Source organism: Solea senegalensis, linkage group LG13 (genome assembly GCF_019176455.1).
Source record: "Solea senegalensis isolate Sse05_10M linkage group LG13, IFAPA_SoseM_1, whole genome shotgun sequence".
NCBI lineage: Eukaryota > Metazoa > Chordata > Actinopteri > Pleuronectiformes > Soleidae > Solea > Solea senegalensis.
In genome coordinates, this window is record NC_058033.1 from 16,441,323 (window position 1) to 16,467,652 (window position 26,330).

Here is a 26,330-nt window from a genome sequence, read left to right on the forward strand (position 1 = left end):
CAACTCTGTGTCCTGGTCTCAACTCTGGATTGTCATGGGTTTCTAATAAAATGCCCTAAGCTGCTAGATAAGAGAGCTGCTCCATCCAAAGTGGGATGGACGAGTCTCTCCTCATGAGACCAGGTTTCCCCCAGAAGTTTTGCCAGTTATCTAAAAACCCAATGTTGTTTTCTGGACACCACCTCGACAGCCAGCGATTGAATGACGACATGCGGCTATACATGTCATCACTGGTTACATTGGGCAAAGGACCAGAGAAGATTACGTTGTCAGACATAGATTGTGCGTACCTACACACAGATTTAACGTTAACTTTAGTGACCTCCGATTGGCGTAATCGGGTGTCATTACTGCCGACGTGAATAATAACTTTACTGAATTTACGATTATCTGTAGCCAGCAGTTTCAGATAAGACTCTATGTCGCCCGCTCTGGCCCCGGGAAAACACCTGACTGTGGTCGCTGGCGTCGCTATTTTCACGTTCCTCAGGATGGAGTCACCAATTACCAGAGTTGGTTTCTCAGTCTGTGTGGTGCTGAGAGGGGAAAACTTGTTTGAGGTGTGAACAGGTTGGTGGTGGACAGGACTGTTAGGCTTAACACTACGCCTCTTACTGCGGACAGTCACCCAACTGCCCTGTTTGTCTCCCGGCTGCACGGGAGCTGCTGGGGGAGCTAATGCTATGTGGTCCGCACCGACTAGAGGGGACTGGCTAACTGATTTAGCTTCTATGGTGCGGAGCCGGGTTTCTACTTCACTAAGCCTCGCCTCCACCCTAGCCAGCAAGCTACATTTTTTACAAGTACTTTTATCACTAAAGGAGGCAGAGGAGTAACTAAACATGTGGCACACAACACAGGACAGAGCAGGAGAAGGAGAGGGAGAGAGAGAAGCCATCGCTGCTAAGCTAACTTTACGCTAGCAAAGTTAGCTAGAAAGAAACACCGTATGTGATCTACGTAAACGATAGAGTTTACGAAAACGTAGCGGGTGAAAGTATTAGTCTTAGTACTAGTATTAGTAATAAAACGAGTGTTTGTTCAGTGAAACGATAGTTCCAGTAGATATAAAACTCCAGAGAGCGCAGGAGACACACAGCGGAACACCAGTGGAAGCACAGGAAGTGACACAATACCATATAAAGTCCTACTCATTTATAAAATAGTTATAATATTATAATATAATAATAATTTATAATATTACATAGTTTTGAAACAACTGCAGCACTTACGTCCACTGCACAAAATCATTTAAACCAAGTTTGATTTCAAATCAAAAATAGCAACATTGGGACAGCGTGGAGCTATCCTCTAGATTAAACCTACATCATTTCTCACGGCCTAACCAAAAGCCAAAATATCAATATTGCCAATTGCGAACCTCATTAAACACGAATGAGTTTGCCGGTATCTATGCTGGACAGGTTGAGCAGTAACACTAAAACTAATACTCTTTTATTGTACTGATTATTTAAGCTAAATTAGACCATTTGCCTTATCCCCTCAATGTACCTCATGCATAGCAACTGTAATTAGGATTGCTTTGTAAATCTATATAACAATTGGAGTATTTTCTTGTTTTCTCGTGGTGTATCAGTTGGAAGACATGAAATTCATCTCTGATGCATTATCAAACAGACATTGTGTTCCCTTAGGTCAGTAATGCTTCATAATCATAATGGATGTAGATATGGTGATCAAACATTGCTGTTGAAGAACTATGTACAGTTTGAAAATGCACAACAGTATGTTCAAATGTGTTTTTCTGTGAGTTTGGCGTGTAAATCCTTCATTCAGATTAACCCCAGTGTGACAAACTTACCAAATGAAGCTTCAGAAGCTCCTTTGTCACTAGGGTCAATACATGCTGATTTGTCTCTGAGGACTTTGGTGCAGGAGGGTGAGTAGTTTACAAACCTCAGTTCCCTGATAGTCTAGCTGTCTAACTAGCCTGGCTAATGCCAGACTGCCTCTCATTCTCCAACAGACCAATATCAGAATGCCTCTGTACGCAATTGGATAGACCTACAACCAATCAGAGCACTGCTTCTGATGACATATGCAGAGCAATGAAAAGTGTGTCAACAAACAAACATGCTTGTTGTCACATCTAGTTATGGCAACTTTTGCCCAAGTCTGTGGAACAAGTCGCTTAAAATGGAAGCAACAGCCAAATTGAAAGACAGCTGTTCTTTGGTCGCTGCCATGTTAGATGTATACGAAAGCTGCTAGACGTTGCCTCTCTGTCATCATCGCGTTCAGCCCGCCTTTAGTGCACTGGGGGGAAAAAAGATCCTGTTTGTTTGGAGATTCTGTAGTTGGCCTAAATGGCGTAACTTGCCAGACCAAGACCTGGGTGAACTGTCAAATGGCAAGACAAAGTGGCAAATCAAGTAGTTTATTATGCAAAATATATTTGCCTTGTTTACCCACTGGCATCCATTTTTTCAGTGAGAGCAACTGTGTCTCCAGCTAGTTTCTAGCACAGAGGGTGAGCTTACAGGGGCGTTCTTCTCATGTGACAGTACCTCATACAGCCACACTTCCCTGTGACATCGACAGAAACGTTGAGGTTTATTTAGGGGGGGGTAGTGCATTTTAAAAAGAGCTCTCGGCTTTGTTCAACTTTGTTGGGCTCCTCACCTGCTGTACATAAAACTTCATATGATGCAGGAATAAAGCATGTCCCCCAGATCTTCCAAGTGCTCAGTGTATCAGCAAAGAAAATAGAATTCGAGAGTGTGTTAAGGGTATTTCTAGAAAGGCTCTCCAGGTTTTACTTGCGTTGCACTGAGTAAAGAACTGGTTATCCAGTGTCTGGAGCAGCAGCTTACCAAATAAAAAATGCTTCCTGTCTTCATCCTTATGAAGTACCATACAGAAATAGACCTCATCCATCCTCCCTGTGACTGTTATCTAAGATGGTTCGTGAATAATTGATGCCGACAGAAATTCCACCCCACATGGGAGAGATGTGAATGTACAGGACATCCCACCTTCCCCTTGCCCGTTCTCTCTCAGGGGATCTGGCAGTGGAGTGGGTCAGTGCCCACTCCGCTGTGATTGACGGGACCTTTTAGTGACTTGGTCAATCACCCCGTGTTCATGTACCACAGAGGCCTTGTTCTCGGGAGCACTTCCTCTCTGTCGCTGTGAATTCAGCCTCATATATAATTAAAAACAGGGTTCTGCTTAGCAAGAATCTCTCAACCTGCCCTGCCAGGTGCACTGACTTCTACATCGCTCTTGCCTCTCCAGGCCACCCTGCTCTTTAGAAAACTCAGAATGTGATAAAAGTATGGATTATCCTCCACAGGACTTGTCATGACTGCAGAAACATTCTTTAGCCAACACCTCCTATTAGAGCCAGTAAGTATTTTGGAGTAAAAAAATAAATCAATACGCAGAAGATGGCTTGACAGTTTACAAATACTTTTAAACAGTTTATCAGACCCTGTGGTTTCCACCTACATTCGTATGTCTTTTTCATGAACTAGCTTGACAGTGCCTCGGTACAGTTGAGGAAAGGTTGTGATCTCTGTTGTCCATGACATCAGTCCCTTTACGGCTCCTCAACCTGCTGTGGAGGCTGTAAAGATAATTAATGAAAATACCTGTCGCATATTGGCCCTGATGTGCCATTAAAATGGACTCACATTGGTTTTAGTCGAAAGCCTAAAGGTAATGTTCTTTTATGTGTCATTTTTAATACCCAGCAGTAACAAATGATCACAACAGGAGGGAGGAATTTTCTGTTAGCTGTCAATTTCTTACCTTGTTCCTAACGCGACTAGACAATTACCGTGCTGAAAACAAGAAGCTCTGACTCTCCCACTCACTGAGATGAAAGAGGCACTTGTATATCACCCTTTACTATTTAAAAATACATACTCTGCACATTGCATTAATAAAAGCAGGGTTTGACTTTAAATCCATTTATTAATGGGAAGTCCCCAGTTCATCCTTTGTGCTGAGAAACCAACCAGGGAAACAAAGAGAAACATGATTTTAGCCACTTGACAAACTCACGTTTAATAAAATCTAGCTATTTTCCTTTTTTTTTCCTATTGCACCTTTAATCTGGCTTAAGTTCCACTGTAGAACCTCTATCATCCCTTTGGACCTCGGACTAATTTGACCGAGATTTTCCCCCCTGCCCCTCTCCAGTCACACATGCACACTCACACACAGAGAAGAAGACAGAGTAGTGACAGAAGCTAAGCCGTCTCAAATGTATTCTACAGTATTCTGCAGTACTTAGGTAAATGATGTGACGTGTATCTGTCTTTTACCGTAACAATACTTGTCCAGACTGAATCCAGGAAACATGAGGAGCAGAGGTGCAGACACAGGCAGGTTGGCAAAGGCATGTAGTCAGACAGCTGTTCACGGAGCGCTTGATTGCTGTTGGTGGAGCATGCATTTTCAGTATCGAACAATCACATTCACAATAAGCTAAAGTCATGGTCCAATTGTATTGTGAACGTCCAGGTTTATTTATGGTAGCAGAATCCACTTCTGAAACATCTTATGGGTGCTTCTTGGTGTTTTTCAGTCACAGTGTTGCTGCACTCATGCTGTGTGCTTCTTCCACGAAACCCCACAAAACTAAACTCGGGACCCGTTTTCATAAAAAAAACATTTCTTAACAGACATTTCTTTATATTTAAATACACGCTACAGCTTTAATCTTTCTATCTCATCTAATCTGGACTCTTCGCAGAAGTCAAACATAATGCTGTAACATAGCAGGTTTGATGTTCATGGGAGAAATGTGTTTAATATTCTTTAGATGATACTAATTAAATTTTCCAGGAGCCATGTAGTAAGATTATCATAATTTGATCAGTCCACATACTTTATACCTTTAACTGTGATAAAGGTTCATGGTAGTAGTTTGTAGACTGGGAGTTGTGGCTCGAAGCGGTGTGTAGTCTGTGATCAGCTAATCACACCTAATTATTTTTAATCAGACTAACCTTCTGAGTGTGTCAGTGCCTGCTGTACCAGCTCTGCTTTGGTGTGTGTTAAAACCTGCAAACCAGTCATTTGTGCTCCTGCTGAACATTAAAGTTTACTGCCCTCAACATAGAGGTCATGAACTCAAGTGTGCGTGTCCACATGCATGTGGTCTCATTGTATACATCTGTAGACCCACTTGTATAACTATAGAAAAAAGTCTCATCCCATGGCACACCATCATCCCCAATGTTACAAAATGAAAGGTCACAGTAGCCTGCGTACAATTATAGGTTTTGTGTTCTAACTCGCTGCAAAACTTGGGTCTTTATTTCTCATCGTGTAGTATTTATCCGTCATTATTGTCCGCGCTGTCACTAATGATCTGCTGGGATCTGGAAGTTACTCTAAATCTGAAAATGGATAACGTCACATTAGGTTACCACACTTCCGCCACACACTGGCCCACCACCTGCAGCCATTTGTAGCCGTAATATATGTAAGAGCAGCTGTTTGCACAACTTAAGATCCATAGAATCAATGAAGTGAATTTATGTATGTGTATGTGTATGTGTATGTGTGAATGGTTGAATGTTTGGCCCTGCAATGGATTGGCGATCTGTACCCCGGCTTTCACCCTGGGATTGACTCCCAGCAAGCAGTAGACTATAAATTAATGACTGAATAATGAGGAAACTCACACAAATTATTTGGATAAAATAATGTACGGTGCTGGGGGGAAAAAAAAAACTGCCTCAAAAATGTATTTCAACTGTGACATCACACTGTACTTAGTCATTAGGCCACACCTCCCAGTCATTGCTCCCTCTGTGTTCTGTTTGATTTTTCAAATATGTTGGTTTCACTAAAATCTGATAGTGTAGTTACTCTTTAAAGCAGATTTCTACAGAGAGAAACTTAAACCTCTTGGCTGTTGAAAATGTCTTGGAAAAATATTTTTCTAAGAGACTGGAAATCTTTAACACTGTTTGAACATTAAGTGCCTAATAAGGGTTTCAGTCCCTCGTGGCGGGGCTGCCTTACAAGTTGTGGACTGTAAGTAATTGGATGTTTACCCTTCAATGAAGAAGAAAAGCTACGAGGGATGAAGGAGGTAAAAATTCAGTTCTCACTCAGCACTCCAGGATGTCCTATATGAAAGCTGAGTGATGTTCAGATCTGCTGTTTGGGGAAATGATGGAAGTCATTTGACGTCAACCTGATGATCATGGCATCACTTCCGAACGCATCCCTGGCTGTGAATGGAAACAATATCATCTTAGGACATAGAAGCATGACAAGGGAACCATGTTGACACCACAGGGAGCACCAGGTCCTTAAAATGACCTCATATTCCTTAGTTTTTATATAACCATGCTGAGATACCATCACACATAATGATTCCTGCAAGATTGCTGGCCATTAAAGGCATCGTTTTGCTTTATTCAAAAGTTATTACCATAATAATATGTCAACTATTACTCAGGTTTACTGCATTTTTATGGACTATGGATGCAAGCAGTTCAGAATGGAAATGATGCTATAAATACCCACTTCATGCAATACATGACACTCTGCTTTTGTTTTGACTGGTTCACAGAGATTTTAATGCCACCCTCCAACCCGGGTCTGCTTTTGAAATATCAGATTTTGACCTTTTAAATCCTTGAAGCCTTTCTAGTTGGACCAATAATGGGGGACAGGGGTTGTGGACGTTTTTGTATTCACATAAATTACAATTGATTTCTATAGTAACAAGTCTTAATAGGAAGAGAATGGCAGAATATTTTACAAACTCGTTTTCTGTCTAATTTTGTCCACTCAATTTATTTTATTTCTTAATTTATCGCCAACATTTTCCCCCTTTTTTTTCACTTTTGTCTCTATTTCTAAAGATTTTATTTAGAATATATATGTTTTTAATTTAATTGGTTTCTGTTCTTTTGTGAAACCATTCGTCAAATGGTGGTGAGAAGCTGTTTTCTTAAGTGAATAAAACCACACCACCATGCCTGACACTGCATTCAGACCCATGACATTTCCTAACTGTTCAGTCTATGTGTTTTGACTGTTCAGCTGGGAGTGGGAGTTGGAGTCAATGAATCACACTGTTTCTATTCTTCAGTCTGCCATTCTACTGATGGAATTCATTCACTAGTGAAGCTAATAGTGGCTGTACACACCCCCCGCCCTTAACACACACACTCTCAACACTCATCCCTGAAGGACAGTCATTGGCAGTACATCCCACCCACACCTTCCTCTTATTCCCACAAGGTTAATATATATGAAGGATGTATTGAAAAGGTCATTTGCAGCCGTGTACTATAAAAAAAACAGCTGTTTGTTTTTCATCAGTGGACTGTTTTTACTACACTGATTAAGTCGTGCTTCAGAGCTCCAGAATATGCATTTGTGTTTGTACGTCATGTACATGTGTATACCTTATGAGTCGGACTTACTTATTTGTAGACAGAGAGAATTAATTAACCACATACTTGTCTGTTTACCTCAAATTAAAAAAAAAACAAAAACATAATCATGGACGTAATTATCTTTGGTTCTGTAACAGCATAGACAAAATCAAACAATAACCTACAACAGTGACTGAATAGGACACAAGCAAAGTGTTTATAAGTGATTGTCCTACATTATCCCCAAACATATTCAATTCAATTCAATTCAATTTTATTTGTATAGCGCCAAATCATAACATACATTATCTATATAGCGTTATACATACACACGTCCATACACTGTATGCATATGCGTATGTGACACATACAACCTAGTGACTAGTAACTTGTAAAGCAGTTATTTTTTGGTGTACTGAATCATAAGACTCAGTTTATGAAAAAGACGTGTTCACAGAATCTTTCAGTACTTCACAGACACTGAACTGCAATACAGCGGAATGGGTTGTGTTTCAGCTCGTGATTGCTGTTGCAGGATTTTTTTTGTCTTTTTAACTATAGTTTCTATAGCAGAGATTGTAGATGCTTTTTATAAAGAGATAAAATTAATATTGAGCAGAATATAGTTCTGTATCTCATATGGCCCCATTGGGGAAATTTTTTTTTTTTTTTCCAGAACTCTTATATCCTGCACATAGTATTCAATTCCATTCAATTTATTTGTATATTGCGGTTGGGGGAGAGACAGGGGAAGAGGGAGACCAGGAGTAGATACATAACAGTTGTATCAAGTTATAGATTTAGACAGGACAGTTTTGAATCGGTTCTGACACGTTTATTTTACGACAATGTCGTTTAAACAAGCAGCAGCAGAGATTGTAGGTAAATTATTTCAGCATACAATTATAGAAGTAACAAGCTAATTAACTGAAGATGACTTGACTTGGATTTGTGACAAAGTACTTGAGATCTGACCTGGACTTGCAAAAAATGACTTCCGAACATCTCTGACATGTAGCCACCTCTTTGGTACCTTGATGGTCTTCTGAAGGTTTATTTATAAGTGAAATGAACAAACGTAAGGCACCCACTTTGGTGGCTCCTTCATGTTTAAGGCTTTTAGCCACAGCTCGCTTCCTTATTCCTCGAAGGAAGATAAAAGTTTGTACGGCGCTTTGTGCTTCCCGTCTTAGTTGTGGCTAATGATCACAAAATTCCTGTTCCTCTGAAGTTTTTCCACTCATACCATCTGTTACCCTGTACCTGTTTTCTAGAAGCGATATTATCTATCACAGTTGTTGTCCTGTCTGCTGCATGAAGCTACACAACTACTGACCAGAAATGACAAACTGGAAGTCTCTCACACAAATAATAGCAGACATCTACTTTCCATGTTTTTGCCGAAAAAAGAGGTCGATAGAGTTCAGTGTTCTTCCACAGCTCGTGTTGCAGAAGTTTTAATCTGTAAAACATACCATAAAGCGGTGCTTTATTTTCAGACTCTGAATTGTCTTGCCATCCTCTCCGTTCTCCTCTCTTCCTCTCATTCTTTGACTTGGTTCATTCTTGAAAGTTCCTTCCTCCTACTCTCACTCAGTCCTGTGTGTTTGAAGCAGGTGAACACCCACACAGTTACACCAGCACAGATCCTGGCTCCTGGCTGATTTTTAAATCCATGACAACGAGCCCTCTCTCTGAATATCAAAGAGCCACATCTTAGAGCATGTAGACATGACTCACCTCGGGTCTGTCTTATTCCCAGCAGTCAACCTGAGCGTCCAACTCACTGTATGTGGCAGGGGCTACAGGAGGATGCTGATCACACACTGTCATGTCTGTGGTTTGGGCAAAACTTTTGCAAAGAATTTGTCGCACAGCTATGTGGATGTGAAAATCCCAGCAGTGTGCTTAGATTTCTAACAGACCCATTTTTCCCACCCAGTTCCTACTGCCATGCTGGTGGGGTCATTCTCTGACAATAAGAGTGCCTGTGCTCTCCTCAGTACAATGTCAAACCGTGCCAGGCAGGCAGGGAGGGCAGAGTAGCTGTGACAGCTACAAAGTGGCTGAGGGAACAGTGTACTTTAGTTGGTCTGCTTCAAATAAAAGGGCTGCTAACAGCAACAAATCACAGCCGTGCAATGCAGCAACTTTCTCTCTCTGTGTGAAACACTTTTCATGTTCATGTTCTCTTCTAGCTTTCTGCTGGATATAGAGAGCTCGTCATGCTGCTCATACTCAGCACAGCAACTTCTTACGGTGCGGTGACTACTGCCACAACCAACTGATACCAATGCAACCAGCAGCTTGAATCGAATGGCTTGCGCACTGACCAGAACTTCCAGTTTCTGCCATGTCCATGCTAGGTTCTGCTCTCTCAACGTGTGCTCATGCAGCCTCCATTTCTGATACGGTGTTCTGATGTCGGAAGAATCTCAAAGATGATCGACTTTCCAGTTCCAGCAGACTGTGCAAAAGAAATTTGCATCGCATTCACATCGAACATGACGCAAATGCGTGATTTGCAACGACTGATTTAAACTAGAGAGATTGCTCACACAAAACATTTGTGTCATGAGCAATGTTCTTCTAACATTCTCTATTATTGGGAACCATGTTGGAATAATCTCAACATGGGATTGGCTTTTGCAGTCAAATTTTTAAGCTCAAGCAACTGAAACAAACAACGCTAATTTTTCGTCTTTGATTTGTCTTGGGTAATTGTGGTTGCCTGATGTGAGTGAAGCACACTTGTATAAAAAAAAGTTGCTGGGTGTTAAAGAAGTTACAGAAGTTTTACTTTACTTTAGCAACTTGCAATAGCATGTTTGTCCTCGTGCTTGTACGAGTGCATGTGTGTGCACCTCTGGCCTGTCAGAGTTACAAGCCTATTTGTATGGATGCAGGGCTGCACACCTTTGGTCGAGGGTGTACACAGCACTGGCACAGTAGCCTGTCTTGTGCAGTGGGATGACATGTGAATCGCAGCAGCCGAGAAAACCCTGCTTAAGTGGAGGCAGTAGGTAGAAGCAGGAGAGAGCCAGGAGGCAAACAGACAAACAGATGGACAGGCTGATGCCAAGCAGGCAGTGGAGCAAATAGATTGTGCAGCATGGTGAACAGACTCAGTGTACCAAGGAACAACCAATAGATGCAAGACTGTGCCACCCTCGTCAGCGGCTTGCTTGTGCTTCTCTATAATTCATCCAGATAGGATAGATACGTTGTAAATAGGACTCTCATCTTCCTCCTTCTCCTCATCTGCCCCTGTCACATCCCTCATTTGATATGTGTTATGTAGGAGGAGGAGATGTCACTCTTGCAAGATGGGAAATGAACAAACATGTATGTGTGAGAGCTGGAGTGAGAGAATGAAATGCAGGAGATAGATGAGTGCTGCAGGTGGAATTGGATGGCGAGGCACTGGGGACTTCAGCCCAGTAGATGTACTCCAACACACAATTCACGTCCCTTAAAAAAAAACCCACAGTCACATCCAGACACATCCAGTTACTGGTAAAACTGGACGAATTCTCTTCCGAGAGATTCTTGCTTTCGAGATAACTCTGTGTTTTGATGAAGTGAAAACTACTTTTCACAAAGAGACTGGACATACTGCCACACAGCAGGAATTTAGTAATGGCATTTGAGAACATAGCCCCTCTTGCACTGATGTCTTAAAAAGTCTTGGAAAGTATTTAGCATTTATTTCCCTGAGGCATTGGGTACATGCTCACTGGAGCAATAACCTTTGCTTTAATGCAGAAGGAGCATGATTGTAAGTTTTCCTTAGAGACTTTCCTCTAAGATGTGAGGTCCTCGGATTGACTCAGTCTTGTTTTCCTCTACGGAAAACATCTAGCTGTGCAAGTCAAACAGAAAACCACCTTAAAGAGCTGAGACAGCCCTGTCAGAACTGTCTGGTTTTGTACCTACACTGTCTAATGGTTTGTCTGCCTCTGTGTTTGTGTGTGCGTGTGTGTGTGTGTGTGTGTGTGTGTGTGTGTGTGTTGTCTGTCTACATAGGTAGAATGTAAGAAGGCCCAGCCCAAGGAGGTGATGTTCCCACCAGGTACACGAGGGCGAGCCAGGGGTCTGCCCTACACCATGGATGCCTTCATGCTGGGGATGGGCATGCTGAGTGAGTCTAACACACAACCATTTACATAATTACACACACCTCATAAAACACAGTTTTTACACAATGCATACGTTAAAAATGCTCCAAAAACAAAGACAAAGTTATAGCTTTAGCTAAGTAGCTGTGCCACATAAGTTTAACCTCTTACATGGACAAACTATTCCTCATTAGCATGTGAAGAACCTCTGATAAACATAGTGTCTTCTACTAAACACAGCTCCAACAGCAATCCTTTAGAGCTTAGTTCCAAGAAACCAAGGCCTTGTGGGGCAGCAGTGACTCATTGGTAGAGTGGGTTGTCTTTCAAGCAGAAGGTCATGGGTTTGATCCCCTGCTCCTCAAGTCTACAGTACATGCACACTTAACCGCACTAAGCTGACGGCTGTGAAGAATGGGTTATAATAGATATTTCACAGAAAAAGCACAGCGCAAAGCACTGTTTCATGAATACTAGAAAAGAGCCTTAAAAATAGTGATGATTAAGAGAGGGTTTATTTACCCTTTAACTTCAAAATATTTCAAGTTTTTTCAAGCTGAATCCATTTAATCCGTCAGTTCAAAAATGTACCGTCTGGATTTCACCATATTTGTCTTGTTGTTTGTGTTCTTCTTCTTTTGTGGGGGGCATATTCTATTTATGTATATGTATATATATATAAAATGCACTTGAACTTAAATTTGATGATGGTGAATGGAAAGAAAACGTAAGTAATTAACTAAATAAAACCAACAGTGTGCGCACAGCCAGGTACACACCATACACTGTGTGAGTGCAGCTTATTGACGAGCTACCACTGGTTGAGTGTAAACATGCAATAGTAATTCAACTACCAAATGCATTTCTTTTTCAATGTAAATGTACGGGCTGTGTGGTTTATTTGCAGCTAGGGAATAGGGGAGGGGCAGAGTGGAAGTGTTGGGCTTGCACGCCATTCAGTCATCAGTTTCTACCTGCTAAAAAAGTCAACTTATGCAAACTCTCGTCTCAATAACCCCATTAGGTGGGCGCTGCCCCTAATTAGGCTGCTTCAAGGTGTGCCACCAGTGGCCACTGTGGTCTATTTCTGGTTGAGTCTGGTTCAGGCAGCCCCTGGGCATATAGGAGCAGACCAGCACATTAGCAAGCTAAATGAAGAGGAAAATTGGTGTAATGTCATATTAAGGATTCATCACTGTGCCCCCCTTAATGGGTAATGAAGGGGACACACATGTCAGGGAGAGATCTCATCTACAGGGACCTCAGCTGCTGGCCCACCCCTCTTCATTACCATCCAGCCCCTGCCTGTGGCCCTTTTATTTAACACCATTGTACACTCTCACATCCTGCTGCATCTATCTATCTATCTATCTATCTATCTATCTATCTATCTATCTATCTATCTATCTATCTATCTATCTATCTATCTATCTATCTATCTATCTATCTATCCTTCTGTCTACCCACCCACCCACCTATGCATGTCATTTATTTGTACGACCCCACCAAATGGATTTTCACCCCCCCACATAAAAGATTTATATTTTCCTTCAAAATCAGAGAGCAACTCAAAGAGACACACAGCTGAATGTAAGAGACTGTGCTTTGCTGTGAAAGCACCCCCCTCCTCCCTCCCTCTTGTAGCAGGTGCAGGCAGAGCCACATTCATGCATTTTCATCTGTACCAGGTTAAAGCAACTCTGAGATGCTGCTTGTTTTTCCTTTATTTTATTTTTTTATATGGATGAGAACGGCTCCATTTATTGGTATTGAGGCGTTTTGTTTTGTATTTTTTTACGGTGCAGTTAAATAATCATCTCATTATTTATTTTTCTAAGAATGTGTTCCCTGTGAATAGAGAAATAAGTGCAATCCAGAAGGAGACAATCATTTAACACTACAGATTCTACCTGTTGTATAACACCACCACCAACTAAATGACCTTTATTTAATTGTTAGACAGCCTAGTCGAACTAGAAAGTGTAGTTTGTAAGCGACTTGCTCTCCTGCACCGTTGTCCATAGATAAAATGAATGTTTTTAGCTGGTGGAGATGGGGGCGAGTAAGTTTGTATCATTTAGATCGATCTGAATGAAGGATTTCAAACACCAAAGTCCTGAAATGACACATTTAAACACACAATCACAATTGACCACTTTATGATTCTCGTGGATCAATAACACATTTCTAACACATTTAGTCGTATCAGTATGGACAAACTCTTCCTCATTAGCATGTGAAGAACACACATATATAGTGTCTTCAACAGCAAATCATTAGAGCTTAGTTCCAAGCAACCAAGGCCTTGTGGGGCGACAGTGATTCAGTGGTAGAGTGGGCTGTCTTTCAAGCAGAAGGTCCTCGGTTTGATCCCCTGCTCCATGCACACTTAACTGCACTAATCTGACGGCTGTGAAGAATAATAACAATGATGAAAGGAAATCACTTTGTCCTCTTGACTGTTCTATATTTTAGTTTTCTGTATGATCGCAACATTTCTATGGTCAAAATCGCTGTACGCATTTCCTGTACAAATACACGGGGGGGACGCACTGACTGAAGCACGCAGTTGGCGCATTTCCATTGCCACCTCTCTTTATATCGCCAATATACATGTGCTACACATGCTGACGTTCCACAGTCTGCCTAATATATTCAATGAATGTGTGTGACCCATTTAGTCATTCTCATCGGCAGTATGCACAGGGTAAGGCAGAAAGTACTGTGCCGTAATGATAGGGGGCAGTGCTGAGCCCCATAGGCGCAATGTGTAACAGGTGCACTCTGTTGACGTCGCTGCGTAGAAGAAGAGCATTCGGTGACGACAACAGAGTGACAGAGATATTCTTGGAGAAGGATTAGGCGCATGGACTTACTATATACAGTATATACATTATTTTGATTAAAAAAAGAGGGATCAGCCAGAAAAAGAAATTTTTTTACATTTTAAAAAATCGAAATTTGACCTTATATTAATACATATTATTAGGTTTTGCTTACTATCATATTGTTGAACAGTATGGAATTGATTAAATCATAATTAAAAGCTTAAAACAGTTAAATGTTTCATATTTGTACATTTGACGCGTGCCTCCCCAGTCATGAACCTCACCGCACGTCACTGGTGCCACATACAGCCACACTTCAGAAATCACAAACTATTCCTTTAGTGTGTGATACAGTTTCCTCCACAGGTGACAGGTTGTAGTTGATTGTTGTGTCATTCAAAAGCATTAATACCGTGATTTAAACCCTTTTCTTTTTTTTTAGTAGCAATTATTTTTCATGGCTTCATATTTTTTTTGATTAAAATCCAAATGAACCTCAACAGTCACCAGTTTTATTGCTATGGCACATATATCGTTTTATATATCTATCTGTATACAGTGTAGCATAAACTGTCTGGGTTATTGCAGGCTTGACCTTTCCATGAGGCTGATTATGCAGTTGTTTGTGGTAAAAGGCTTGATGTGACCAGCCAAGTGCATCTGTCAGCTCTATCTAAGCCGTTCCCAGTTCCACCTCATCTGTTAGAAGTATTTAACAAGCACAGTGAACTTTTCAGAACTTATTACAGTCTAATGTGTCTACGAGGAGGAGAGCACTCTTCCCCTCCATTGGGAGATGGCAGGCAGGAAAGGCAGTGATGTGCTCATGTGAGAATATTAACAGCCAACTTGTTTGGAGACACTCTTATCTAAATGAAATTGGAACAAGGACGGCGAAACATTCCTTTATATAATTTGCATTTGGAAAAAGGGACCCTGGGCTCATTATTTAAGAAAGTGTAAGCTCCTTTTGTGCCAAATCTCATTAAAGCCATCCCTAGCTCCTTTGTTTACTGCCTCTAATCGAGGCATTTATCTTTATTGTGTTGTGCACGATGTATGTTTGCTGAAATTAATACACATTTGAGCTGGGGCGAGGTATGGGTGTACCAGATGGATAATTGATTTTAAAGTGAATCAGAACTGTTGAGCCATAAAATAGATACACGAGCATGCATATTAATAAGGCAACTAAGAGCACTAAGAGGCCACCACCAGGCCAGACACAGTGGCAGGCTTCATTTAGTGAAGTGGTACACAAGATAACAGCTTCTCTCCTTCTTTTTTCTTTCCTTTTTTCCTCCCACCCGATTGTTTGTTCTAGTTGTGCACATACTATGTCTTTTCTAAAATAGTAGCATAACCCAGCATGTATCTTAATACACTTTCCCAACACTTTCATATTCCACTCTATAGCTCTCTGCTCACACACACACACACACACACACACACACGCACCTGTCTCCAAATTCTGCATTTATAGTCATCTTGTAAGAGAAGCCCCCCGTTCTAATGCAGTACATCAGAGCGGCAAAATGGCTTTTCAGAAAATGTTCAAATAACAGAGTACGATGAGCGGCTTGATCCAAGCCAACAATTTCTGTTGGGAATTTATTCTGTTTTGACAGTAAGACAGTATCAAACACATAATATCCAATACTTTGTGGTCCGTGATAGCTTTTCATTGTATCACATCACAGTCCTTTTCAGAGCAAACAAACAGTAAGAGGTTTTGTGAAACCTATCCATCTGTAGCTTTCCCATGATGACTTCTCATCAGCACCTAATGAGGATTTCTTTTCTTTTTTTTTTTACCGGTGTAGCCTCTGTCCTACTTCATCCACATCAGACCCACATCGGAGTCGCATTTCTTTTGTCTGAGAGAGGCATTTTCCCATTGGGTCAGGAATAAATTGAACTTTTTCATGGACAGCAAACACTGATTAGATATTTATGACCAAGGTCAACCTTTTCTGATTCCAGCTGGCACAGGCTCTGAGGCATACAGAACAGAGCATCAACACACATGCTCACATTCATCCACACACACACACACACACACACACGTGTGCGCTTATAGCCTGCATGCGCTCACACACAGTGTCACCCATGCAAATATACATGCATGTTGTGACACCTCTGTGGTGTAGACACAAGCATAGACACCACACGTGGTGTAAATGTCTATCTAACTTCCCTAGTCTTGTATCGTATTAGCCTACAGTGTCTATAGGAATTTACCGCTGACAATTTACAATGTAGACATTGGGAGGGTCATTTATCAGGCTGCTTCATATGGCTAACGAGAAGTGAGGACACGGCAGCCTGAAAGATGTTTCAGAGGTCAGTCTCTGAGGTGTAGCTTACGCACGATGAAGAAAGAGTTATCAAGGTTGGCTGCTGTGATTCATCCGTGGCCTAAAGGACTTCCTCTTATTAGGTAATTTAGCACAGATTTATGGTTGAAGGTGATAATAGCTTGCGGAAAACAGATAAAGAGCGAGACATATACCATAATTACAGGGTTAATTATGTTTATATTACCTTGTGATGGGGCTCAAATTCTCGCTGACTGACTCACACGCGCCGGCTCAGGCACTTCACCCGCTCTCCTCCCTGTGTCTTGTTTTTTTGTCTGTATGTGCTGCTCCCTCACACCCTGTTTCTCAATATGTTGCCCACAGCTGCTTCTGTCTGAAAAATGTCCAGCTAATTAACTGGAGGGTCTGCGGATGTAATAAGAATCATGACGGCAGATGAACAATGCATCTGCTACTCTTTTTTAAATTTTTCTAATGACACTGGTCTTCTTTGGGACTCTTTGCAACACTTCCGCTCGCCTTGGGACAGAATAGGTATTCAGCAAGTCTGTACCCTCTTACTTTGACTTTGGTTGACTGTGTCAGCGCTGAACTGCTAATGCAGTAATGTAAAAAGACAACAAATGACAGACTCAGGGGATGCGTAATATTGTGGGAATATCCAACACGCTCTGTCAAAGAGTTGCCTTACTGTCCCTCCACTTCTGAAAGAGAGGCACCGGGCTTTCTGTTGACTCCAGTGTAAACTCACTCACGCAGAGAAGGGGTAAAATAAAAGTCAGAGAGTAAGTTTTGGTTTAGGGGCCTGGATACGATTGTGGTTAAGTTTAGGATAGATATCCAGGTTAGGATTAGTGGATACCCAGCGTTGGCTCACACTCTGAGTGTTTAAATGCGCCGCTCAGCTCTTTCACACATGGTCTGTAAGGCGGCGCTGAGCGACAGTGACAGAGCACGATATATGACACTCTTGGAGAATTGCAATGAGAATTACAGTCATTCATTTAAGACAAGACAATGTGGATTTTATTTAAGATTATGAAGTCACACATTTGCATGAAAACATTTGAGATAGGATTTAGCAATAGAGGTATATCAGTGTTTGCCATAGTGTGGGTCTCAGGCTACTGGTGAGCCATGAGAGGTCATCTAAAATAAATAGGTAACAAGTTTCAAATAACTAGTTTATTTATGATTGATTTTAAAAGTAACTTTACAAATTGTTCCATTCATGTGGATAAATTATATTGGAAAGTTTGTGGATAATTTCTTGAGCGATCATAAAATAAAATAATGAAATCATTAACTATTAAGGCTTATTGTTTTCTAATTGAAATCGCAGTTGAAACAATGCAATAAGGACATTTTTCTATTCTTAATTGTTCCATGTTTTATGGCAATTGAATTGTTTCATATCTTTATCTCATTGTTGCATAAGAGCATAATACAATCACATTGTATGTACATTTTGGCAGAAAGGAGAATTTGCATTTTTTTTGCTAGCAATTTTCACCCAAAATCAGTGATGGTTGAAGCTAAATGCAGAACATATTAACAAGTGATCAAATGAAGATTTATTGGGGGGATGAGGAGTGTGGCAGGCGAAGGCTGAGAGCAAAGAGGGGAATGTTGGTTAGGAGGACGGAGCCAAACGAGCAGCCAGCAGGCAGTCTGGGGAACAGAGTGACGGGGCGGGAGGCTGAGTGAAGCCGCAGCTCACAGATGAGCTGGTTATGGAGGGTGCCTTTTGTGGCAGGCAAGAGTTGCAGGTAACCGGGCAGACATGATGTAATCCCCAAACTCAAGGAAAATGACGGATCCCATTTAAATGACCTGTACTGACCACATGTGTTGCACTGTAGCTCCCGAGGCACAAAGTCTTACATTACATTTGTGATTTTGGTTTCAGAGCATTTCTAAAAACACAACTCCCATCGTACTTATTACTATTTAATTGCAGAACATATATTTTTTTTTTTCCCCCTCAACATTTGTGACGCTTCTTTTATACATTTAAGAATAAACAGCTCTCCTCAGGCTATGCTTTTGAAATAAACCTCAAGTCCTGATGACTTGATAATTACAGATGTTAAAAAATATGTTACAAAATGCAAAACTATTTCACTGATGTTAAAACAATAGGCGGTATATTTATACATGTTTTATAAATGAGCATATATTATGATTCCCGGTGAGTATTGGTTGCCATGGTAATGCCTTTTGAGATAACTAAGATGGATAACAAGTTAATTACTGGCCAATCATTGCTTCAACCAGTAAAAACAACAATAACAAACCACAAGTGAATGTTGTGCTGGAGGTGTAATGTAAAGCAGCTATCACTTCCTTGCCTGTGGCATATTTTTAACAAATTGCATCAAGCGATATTAACACATGGACCTTTCTGCTGTGCTGAAGATACACAGAACATAAACAGATGGCAACACCATTTCAGGGCAACTACTATAAAGTGTTATTACACTGAGCTGTAAAAAAAGCCCAGGAGCTTATGGTCGGATACAAAATGAAAATGAATTAAAAGGCTAAAGAATCCAGAACAGTGCGATTTGTAATAAAGACCTAAACCAAGAATGCAACATCTGCATATGGAGCTCTAGAAAACCACACATGAAAAGGTTTTTGCTAGATGTTAAAGTCACCTATTTGACTACTACTTTAAAGTATCCAAGGTTACAGTCATTTGTTATTACATTGTCTTAAGTGCAAGTTAATATGATAACTTGACAATTATGGAGTTCTATTTATTCAATAAACATGGACAAATGAAGATGGAAAAACAAAATCCACCGATTTCTTTCCTCCGCTCTCTCATTTCTTAAATCCTAATACTTCTGTATCTGAAGGCATAAAGGGCACAATTAAACTCAATGGTGACCTTCTGCAGTTACCTCTGTTGTTCCTCCTCCATCATCATCAGATGAGAGATTCTTACCCGATTTCCTATCTGTCTTAAACATAGTTCAGTGATCCCATCATTGTTAGACTAACGTTTTGTTTTTTTGTTTTACTTAAAAGTCAATGTTGGAACAATTGTATGTCGTTTATTTAGGACATAAAATGGAGTGAAAGTGAAAGTTCTTATGAATATAAAACTGAAGCTATCTCCATAATAGACCAGTGTGTAAGAATTAGTGACATCATTTGCTCACTCTCTCGTTCCCAAGAGCATCTGGGACCAAAAAAGGAAGTAACCGCTCTCTCACAACTCTCTCATATGCTCCATTCTCTCCCTAGTTTATTTAGTTTTTATGGTTGGAGCTGTTCATTTGTCGTTCATCCGTGTAGGAAGCTTTCACTTCAAAACATGAAATGCACCTCACTTGTGGCTACTGTAGAAATGTGGCAGACATGGCTTCATCTGTAAAGCAAGGCTACAAAAAACTAAAATATTTGTTTTATTTATTTGTAGCAACTTACCTTACCTCACTAAAATAAGTGCCAGTCTCTAACAGTGGGAACTGTTAAAACCCTGTCAGGTGCAATGCCTTAAATGTCTGTAAATATAAAGACACAGCATAAAGCGCTCACTTTAAAGCAGGGCTGTGTATAAAGTGTGCAGCCATGTAATACTCACAGTTTAAATCACCAGGTCAGCTACTCTGGAAAGAAAATAATTTTACCGCCTAGGCTCCACTCTTTATAGCTACGGTCTTTACTCTCATAGGTTATAAAAATATTTTTATTCACTAAATTGATGGCTGATATCTCGCAAAGCGGCAACACCTTTAGAACAAGGTCCTGCGAGACGAGCGACGAGAGCGGCATGATCAAGATTAGAGGTTAATGTAATTGAGCGTAACTGTTTATTGTTTGTTGTGGAACTGCACACGCAGCGAATGATTTCCACTCGATGGTCTATCAACACAGTCAGCTATAAATACATGCCACTTCTTTATTAACCTTGAAACATAAAAATAAATTGCTCCTTGATTATTGCAGTTTTTCATACAAGGTATTACAAAAAAAATATTTACTTCTAAGATTTTGAATGTGTAAAGTATTTATTTTAGGGCTTACAATTGATATACAAAAAAAAAAAAGTAACTGCAGACTTTGTTGCACTTAATTGCATCGTTTCATCTTGATAGTGAGGCTTGTAACAGTGAATGTTTTCATTTAAAACCACAGAATTAATGTAGAATTACTCAAAGGAAGCGCATTTAAATTAACATATTCTCTCCCGTGAACCTCAGATGGAACTTGTGTGCACTTACACACTTATGTGCATTTACAGAGAAACACAAGCCAAGCCAAACTAAAGATCCATTAAAAGTGGCTCCATAATATTATGGTGCTGCTCACAGTCAATACCAATGACTTCAGTTTTTGCTCTTCAACTGAGAAGTGTGCTGTGACACTAAAGCAGCTGTCATTATCCACACTAGTCCAGTTTCCTCCTGGAGGAAACAGTTTGCTCCAGTATCTTCATCTTCTTAATATAATAATAATCATTTTCTACCACTTTATCCTCCTTATGAGGGTCACAGGGGCTGCTGGAAAGGCCCTCAGTCAGACTGGGTCACAAACTGGGGTCTTTTTGCTGCAAGGCAACAATGCTAGCCACTGACCTTGTGTGTGTTCATGACACAACCATTTCTCTCAAAGGTGGAGTGTAAGGTGTCACTACTGATGTTTTTCCCAGTCCAGTGTCGTCTACAATGATAATTTCACAACAGTTTTTAGTTATCTGCCCCTATGCTACTCCCTCAGACAGGTCTGATAGTATTGCTTGACAGAGCCTGATTTCAGATGAATAAGGTCTGATTATTTCTGTTCACAAAGACCACACAAAGGCGGAAGAGTAACAACGGCAAACAAAAAAAAATCACCACACCTGACTCACAGCGCCTTTATTGATGTGGTTCATCAGTGAATCTGTGTCCAATAAAAAAAAAGTAAAATAAATTCCTTAACTGTGTAAATTTCCCTTGTTGTGAGACAAAGGATAATCTTATATTTATAGCTTGACTAAGTCAAAATTACACAAATGTTCCACAAAAGTGAAACCAATACATTTCTTTTCTGCAGATTTTAAATTGATTGGCCTTATTTCGGCCTTATAGTCACATTTGATGTGGATTGTTGTTGTGTTTATTGAAATGTGAACATTTTGTTTGAGTTGTTATCACCAGGAGTCTTTTAAGATTTGTTTCCCTCTCCATGTGTAGATATAAGCAGCTTTTGCCTCGGTGTATTTGCGTGTCACATCTTTACATATGTATATTCTTTCCTCTCACCTCTTTATGATCTCTCTCCTCTCTCTCAAAGGTTACCCTAACATTGTGGCGACGTACGGCCGCGGATACACTGGATTCGCACCAAGCTACAGCTACCAGTTCCCTGGTGAGTTAATAAAGGCCTTCTTAAAATATCAGTGTTGCAGCTGATTTCTGTCAGGCACTCTCAAGTGGCACAATCAAGGCAACACATAGAAAGATGCACACACATTAACATGCACACACGCACACACGCACACACACACACACACACACACTCATCAATATACATGTCAGTCATCAGCTAATCCTCAGGGTTATAAGGGTTTGTTACGTGTGTGGATTTCTAAACTGTAGGGTCTGAAAGCTGACGTTCAAGTTAAGTAAATCTCTCACTCCTTTTTTACCGCACACCTGAACACCACCATGACTAAATGTCTTAAAATGGGGAAAAGTTATTCGTCTTCCGCGGCCCAATGTATGCAAATTCTTCTGTCAAGAAGCGGAAAAATAAGCAGCACTTTTGTGTGTAGGCAGATTTTAAATGTGGTGTTTTTAATGGAAAATGAATGAAGTCATTTTCTGCATTAAAGTTGTTGACTCAGAGTGGCGGGGTCCTTTAGTGGGAGTCCAAATGGTAGGTAATCAGTGTGGAAGTGGGCAGCTACACCTGTCTGCTGTTTGAGGCCCTGTGGCTCTGAGCGTCCTCTCTCAAACAGCCATCCGGTCAATTTCATGCTTTATTTATAAAACTTTACACAGGCTTTGTGTGCCATTGCCAGACATCATTCCTTCCACTGATAAGACGGAATGGGAAATATCTGACAGCCACTCAGATCGTTGTAATATCTTTGTGAAATAAGATTCGGGAATGGTGAAACAGGAGGTCCAGCTGTGACCACCTGCATAAAGACACGGACATATACTGTTTTTATACTTGACCAATAGATTGTTTGACAGAAGAAATAGCACCTACTTTTCAACATGGATGAACATGAATAGAATGGAAATAGAAATGCATAGAAATGTGGATCAAATCAAGCAAAATATCTGTGTTTAACGCAATAACAACCATTCATTTTAGTAACTAGTAGCCAGTAATTTGAATTAGCACAAAATATTTGTGTTTGTGTGAGTCTGGGTTTTGTGTGCCTGTGCAAATAAGAGCATATTTATATTGTGTTGACTGTATTTTAAAAAACGACAAAATAACATCCTAACACCTTCTGGTTCACCCCATGTTGTCTTTGCATGTATATATATATATATATATATATATATATATATATATATGTATATGTATATATATATATATATATATATATATATATATATATATATGACAAAAGACAATTATGCTGCCCCAATTTGCATTGTCACGTACCATCAACAACCAAGTCAAATATACCACACACACATAAAGAAAAAACAGCAACAAAACACAAATAATGCCCTGTTGCCACACACAAAATGCAAATAAGCTCCTGCACTGCTTGAGTGTGTGCGAAACGTGACAACATTAATGAAGTATGCATGATTTACAGTATTTCAGAACACTTGATCCATATACCAGTTCTGCTCATTAGCTCATTAGCTCTGATAATATAACAGTCAGAGTCAGTGCTCACACAAAGCCATTTTCCAATAATTCTAATTCCAGCCCCTCAAACTGTTGTACCAGTACAAATAACTCCCACTGCCTCATGTATATCAAATACGCACATGCATATTGTGCATATAATGAGCTGTCCTTTGTCACTTTAAAGGAATGTCTGTTACATTCAAACCGTTACCAAAAGAGCTCACATAATGCTAAGTAAACCTATCAGCGCCACACGACTCTCTCTGTGTCAGTTTGTCAGTATATAGCACCTTTTTGTTTCAGAGTGATGCATTTTATGTCACAAATGAGCAGGCAAGGCAGAAGAAGCACAGAGCATGAGTAAAGCGAGACAGCTTTGCACAGCAACACTATGACTGGAACACCAAGAAGCACCATGCAAAGTTTCAGGAGTTGATCCCACTGCTAAAAATGTAAATATAAAATTAAAAATAACCTTGACATTCAATAGGACTTCACAATTGTATTTTAATCACAGCCATGAATTTAGCCTCTCACCTACATTATTATACAACATTGAAAATATGTGCTCCACCAACAGCAATCAAGAGCGCCCTGAACAGCGGTCTGACTATATGTGTGTACCAATCTGCCTGTGCAGTCAGAACAAGTAACGCTACGCTAGTAAAAGAAAGATAAACAGCACATAACTTACCAAAGTACTGTAGAAAAACTTGTCTCTATTTCTGTGTGTGTGTGTGTTTACTACTGTGGCGGGGCAGGGAGAAAATCTAGGTCACTTCATTGTTGTGTTTGGAAATGTAAGGAGCGAGAAATGAAAGACTGTCCCTAGTACACGGCCATTGATGTAGTAAAAGTAAGCATGCTTGACATGTTTCTCCGGTCTTAAACACCGTCCCCTTGCAAGAGCGAACTTTTTCTCACTCAAAATGTAAAATCCATGCTTACATAAAAAAAGAGTCATAACCTCTTCCTCTGTTTGTCAACACCCGACTAGAATGACATACAGAAAACTTTTTGAAGTGCATTGTTACTGGGAAAATCTCGTCCTTTGTCCTTGAATTGTTGTTGCTGCTGCACATTTGCTGGGGACTATCCAAAGTGTCCTCACCTTGTGTTATTTGGTCTGTTGTCTGTGTTCAACAGTGAAGCCAGTGTTTGCCTGAGTTACTGCGATCGGTTGCCTCCCAATTGTGTGTACTTGGCGCACAGTTCACCGTCTCACCCGGTATGGACCCACCGGTCATAGCTGTACTGCTGTAACTATGCATGAGTGGAATAATAAAGAATCCTGATCTATATTTGCTGAGCGGGAGTATTAGTTAAGCCTCCAGGTCCTCTAAATTCAGCCTAAAACACGGATGAACTCCACAGAACAGGAAGAGGACATTCAAGGGAAATGGGTGATCAGTATTTCCTCAGCATATGTATCTCTGGTAAAACATTTTTTAAATGTTTACTATTTACAACAAATTAAGTGGTATAACCTTCCCTGAGGCAGAAGCCTGTCCATGTTAAACTCAATTTTAAGAGTTTGATAAAGCTGTATGATTAAAACAGCCCCCTCTGGGCTCGCTCAACTCTTGACAGGGTAATTGGAATTTTTAATGTATGAATCAAACTCCCTGCCTAAATTAAATAACCTCAGGCCAAATATTGACTAGTGTCCTTCCTTGCTAAGATCTGGAACACATCCTCAATTTAAGATCAAAGGCTTTTTTCTCACTGTATGCAACCTCACTCAAACACTCTATATGACTATAATAAAGAAGCCAGGACTAGACTGGCTGGATCCAAGAGGTGTAAATTGTGTGCAGCATTTCAAGGCGTTTTTTTTTTTATTCCTAGTAAACCTCAGGGGCCCACAGTTAACAGGGAGAAACGTGGTAAGGCAATTGCTCAATTGTCAGGATGAAACAGCGATAACACATTGATCAGTGATGAAGCACTGACTAAAGTACAAAAACTCAATAAGATGTAGAGGGAGAAGGAGAAACCAGAGGTGACATCCCTACAGCTAAAACAGTGCTGCAGTGTAGACAACAGAAACTAAAGAGAGATGTGAAAAACAAAGCCTTCAGTGCAGCCAGTTAGACTCAAAGCCGACACCAACTCACCGGCTGTTAAACTCACTCTGACAACTTGTAGAATTCCCAATTAATTCCTACATTGATCACAACGTGTGTTTGATATTGATCACACACAGTGCATCTGTCCGTGTGTTGGTATTTGTTCACTGTGAGTTGATTACAGATTAATCCCATTGCGGCATTGAGGTGTAGTTACCTATCTATGAAGACTGTCTGTCATTCATATTTAGTGTTAGGGCCACCTTAGAGCATTATTAAATGTTATTCCAGTTCATATATTGAATGTAAACATTCATTAAAGTTAGTAAATGCTGTCATAAGCATTTACTAACTATTATATGTCAGTAGTGATACGAATTTAAGGCTTTTCCTGGTGGTCATTTCTGTAAACTAAAAAACACTTAATTGTTGTTATTCTACTATAAATACAATGAACAGTTATTATCACAAACATATCAACACCATTTCAACATATGTACAAAAAGAGAAAGGCTCTGTAAAGTAATGTTTTTTTTATAAGAAATATAAAAATACGCTTTATTTAGCACATCCAGTAGCAGAAATGATTAGGACGGAGTAACATATATCATTTTATTTTTGTTTAGCCTTCTCAGAATGCAGAAAGCTGACTGTGGGAGAGAAGTGTTGGTTTGATTTTTGTTGTTTAGAAGTTCCAGGCTGTGTTTAATGTGCTGTAATCACACAGTGTTTACCTCGCTGCAGCTTTGTGGTTTTTTTTTTTTTTAGATGTTATGCTTAAAATAAAACCTGGAACTGAATT

General features: G+C 40.2%; 1 protein-coding gene across 7 annotated transcripts in view; it reads left to right on the top strand.

Annotated features, from left to right (window-relative positions):
• LOC122779366 (RNA-binding protein Musashi homolog 2) overlaps positions 1 to 26,330 on the top strand; it is a 315,696-nt gene that overhangs the window by 231,753 nt on the left and 57,613 nt on the right. For all 7 annotated transcript variants that reach the window (XM_044041613.1, XM_044041611.1, XM_044041616.1 and 4 more), the window contains exons 9-10: positions 11,400 to 11,514; positions 21,930 to 22,004. In XM_044041613.1, coding sequence (XP_043897548.1) covers positions 11,400 to 11,514; positions 21,930 to 22,004 — 190 coding nt within the window. The remainder of the gene's footprint in view (positions 1 to 11,399; positions 11,515 to 21,929; positions 22,005 to 26,330) is intronic.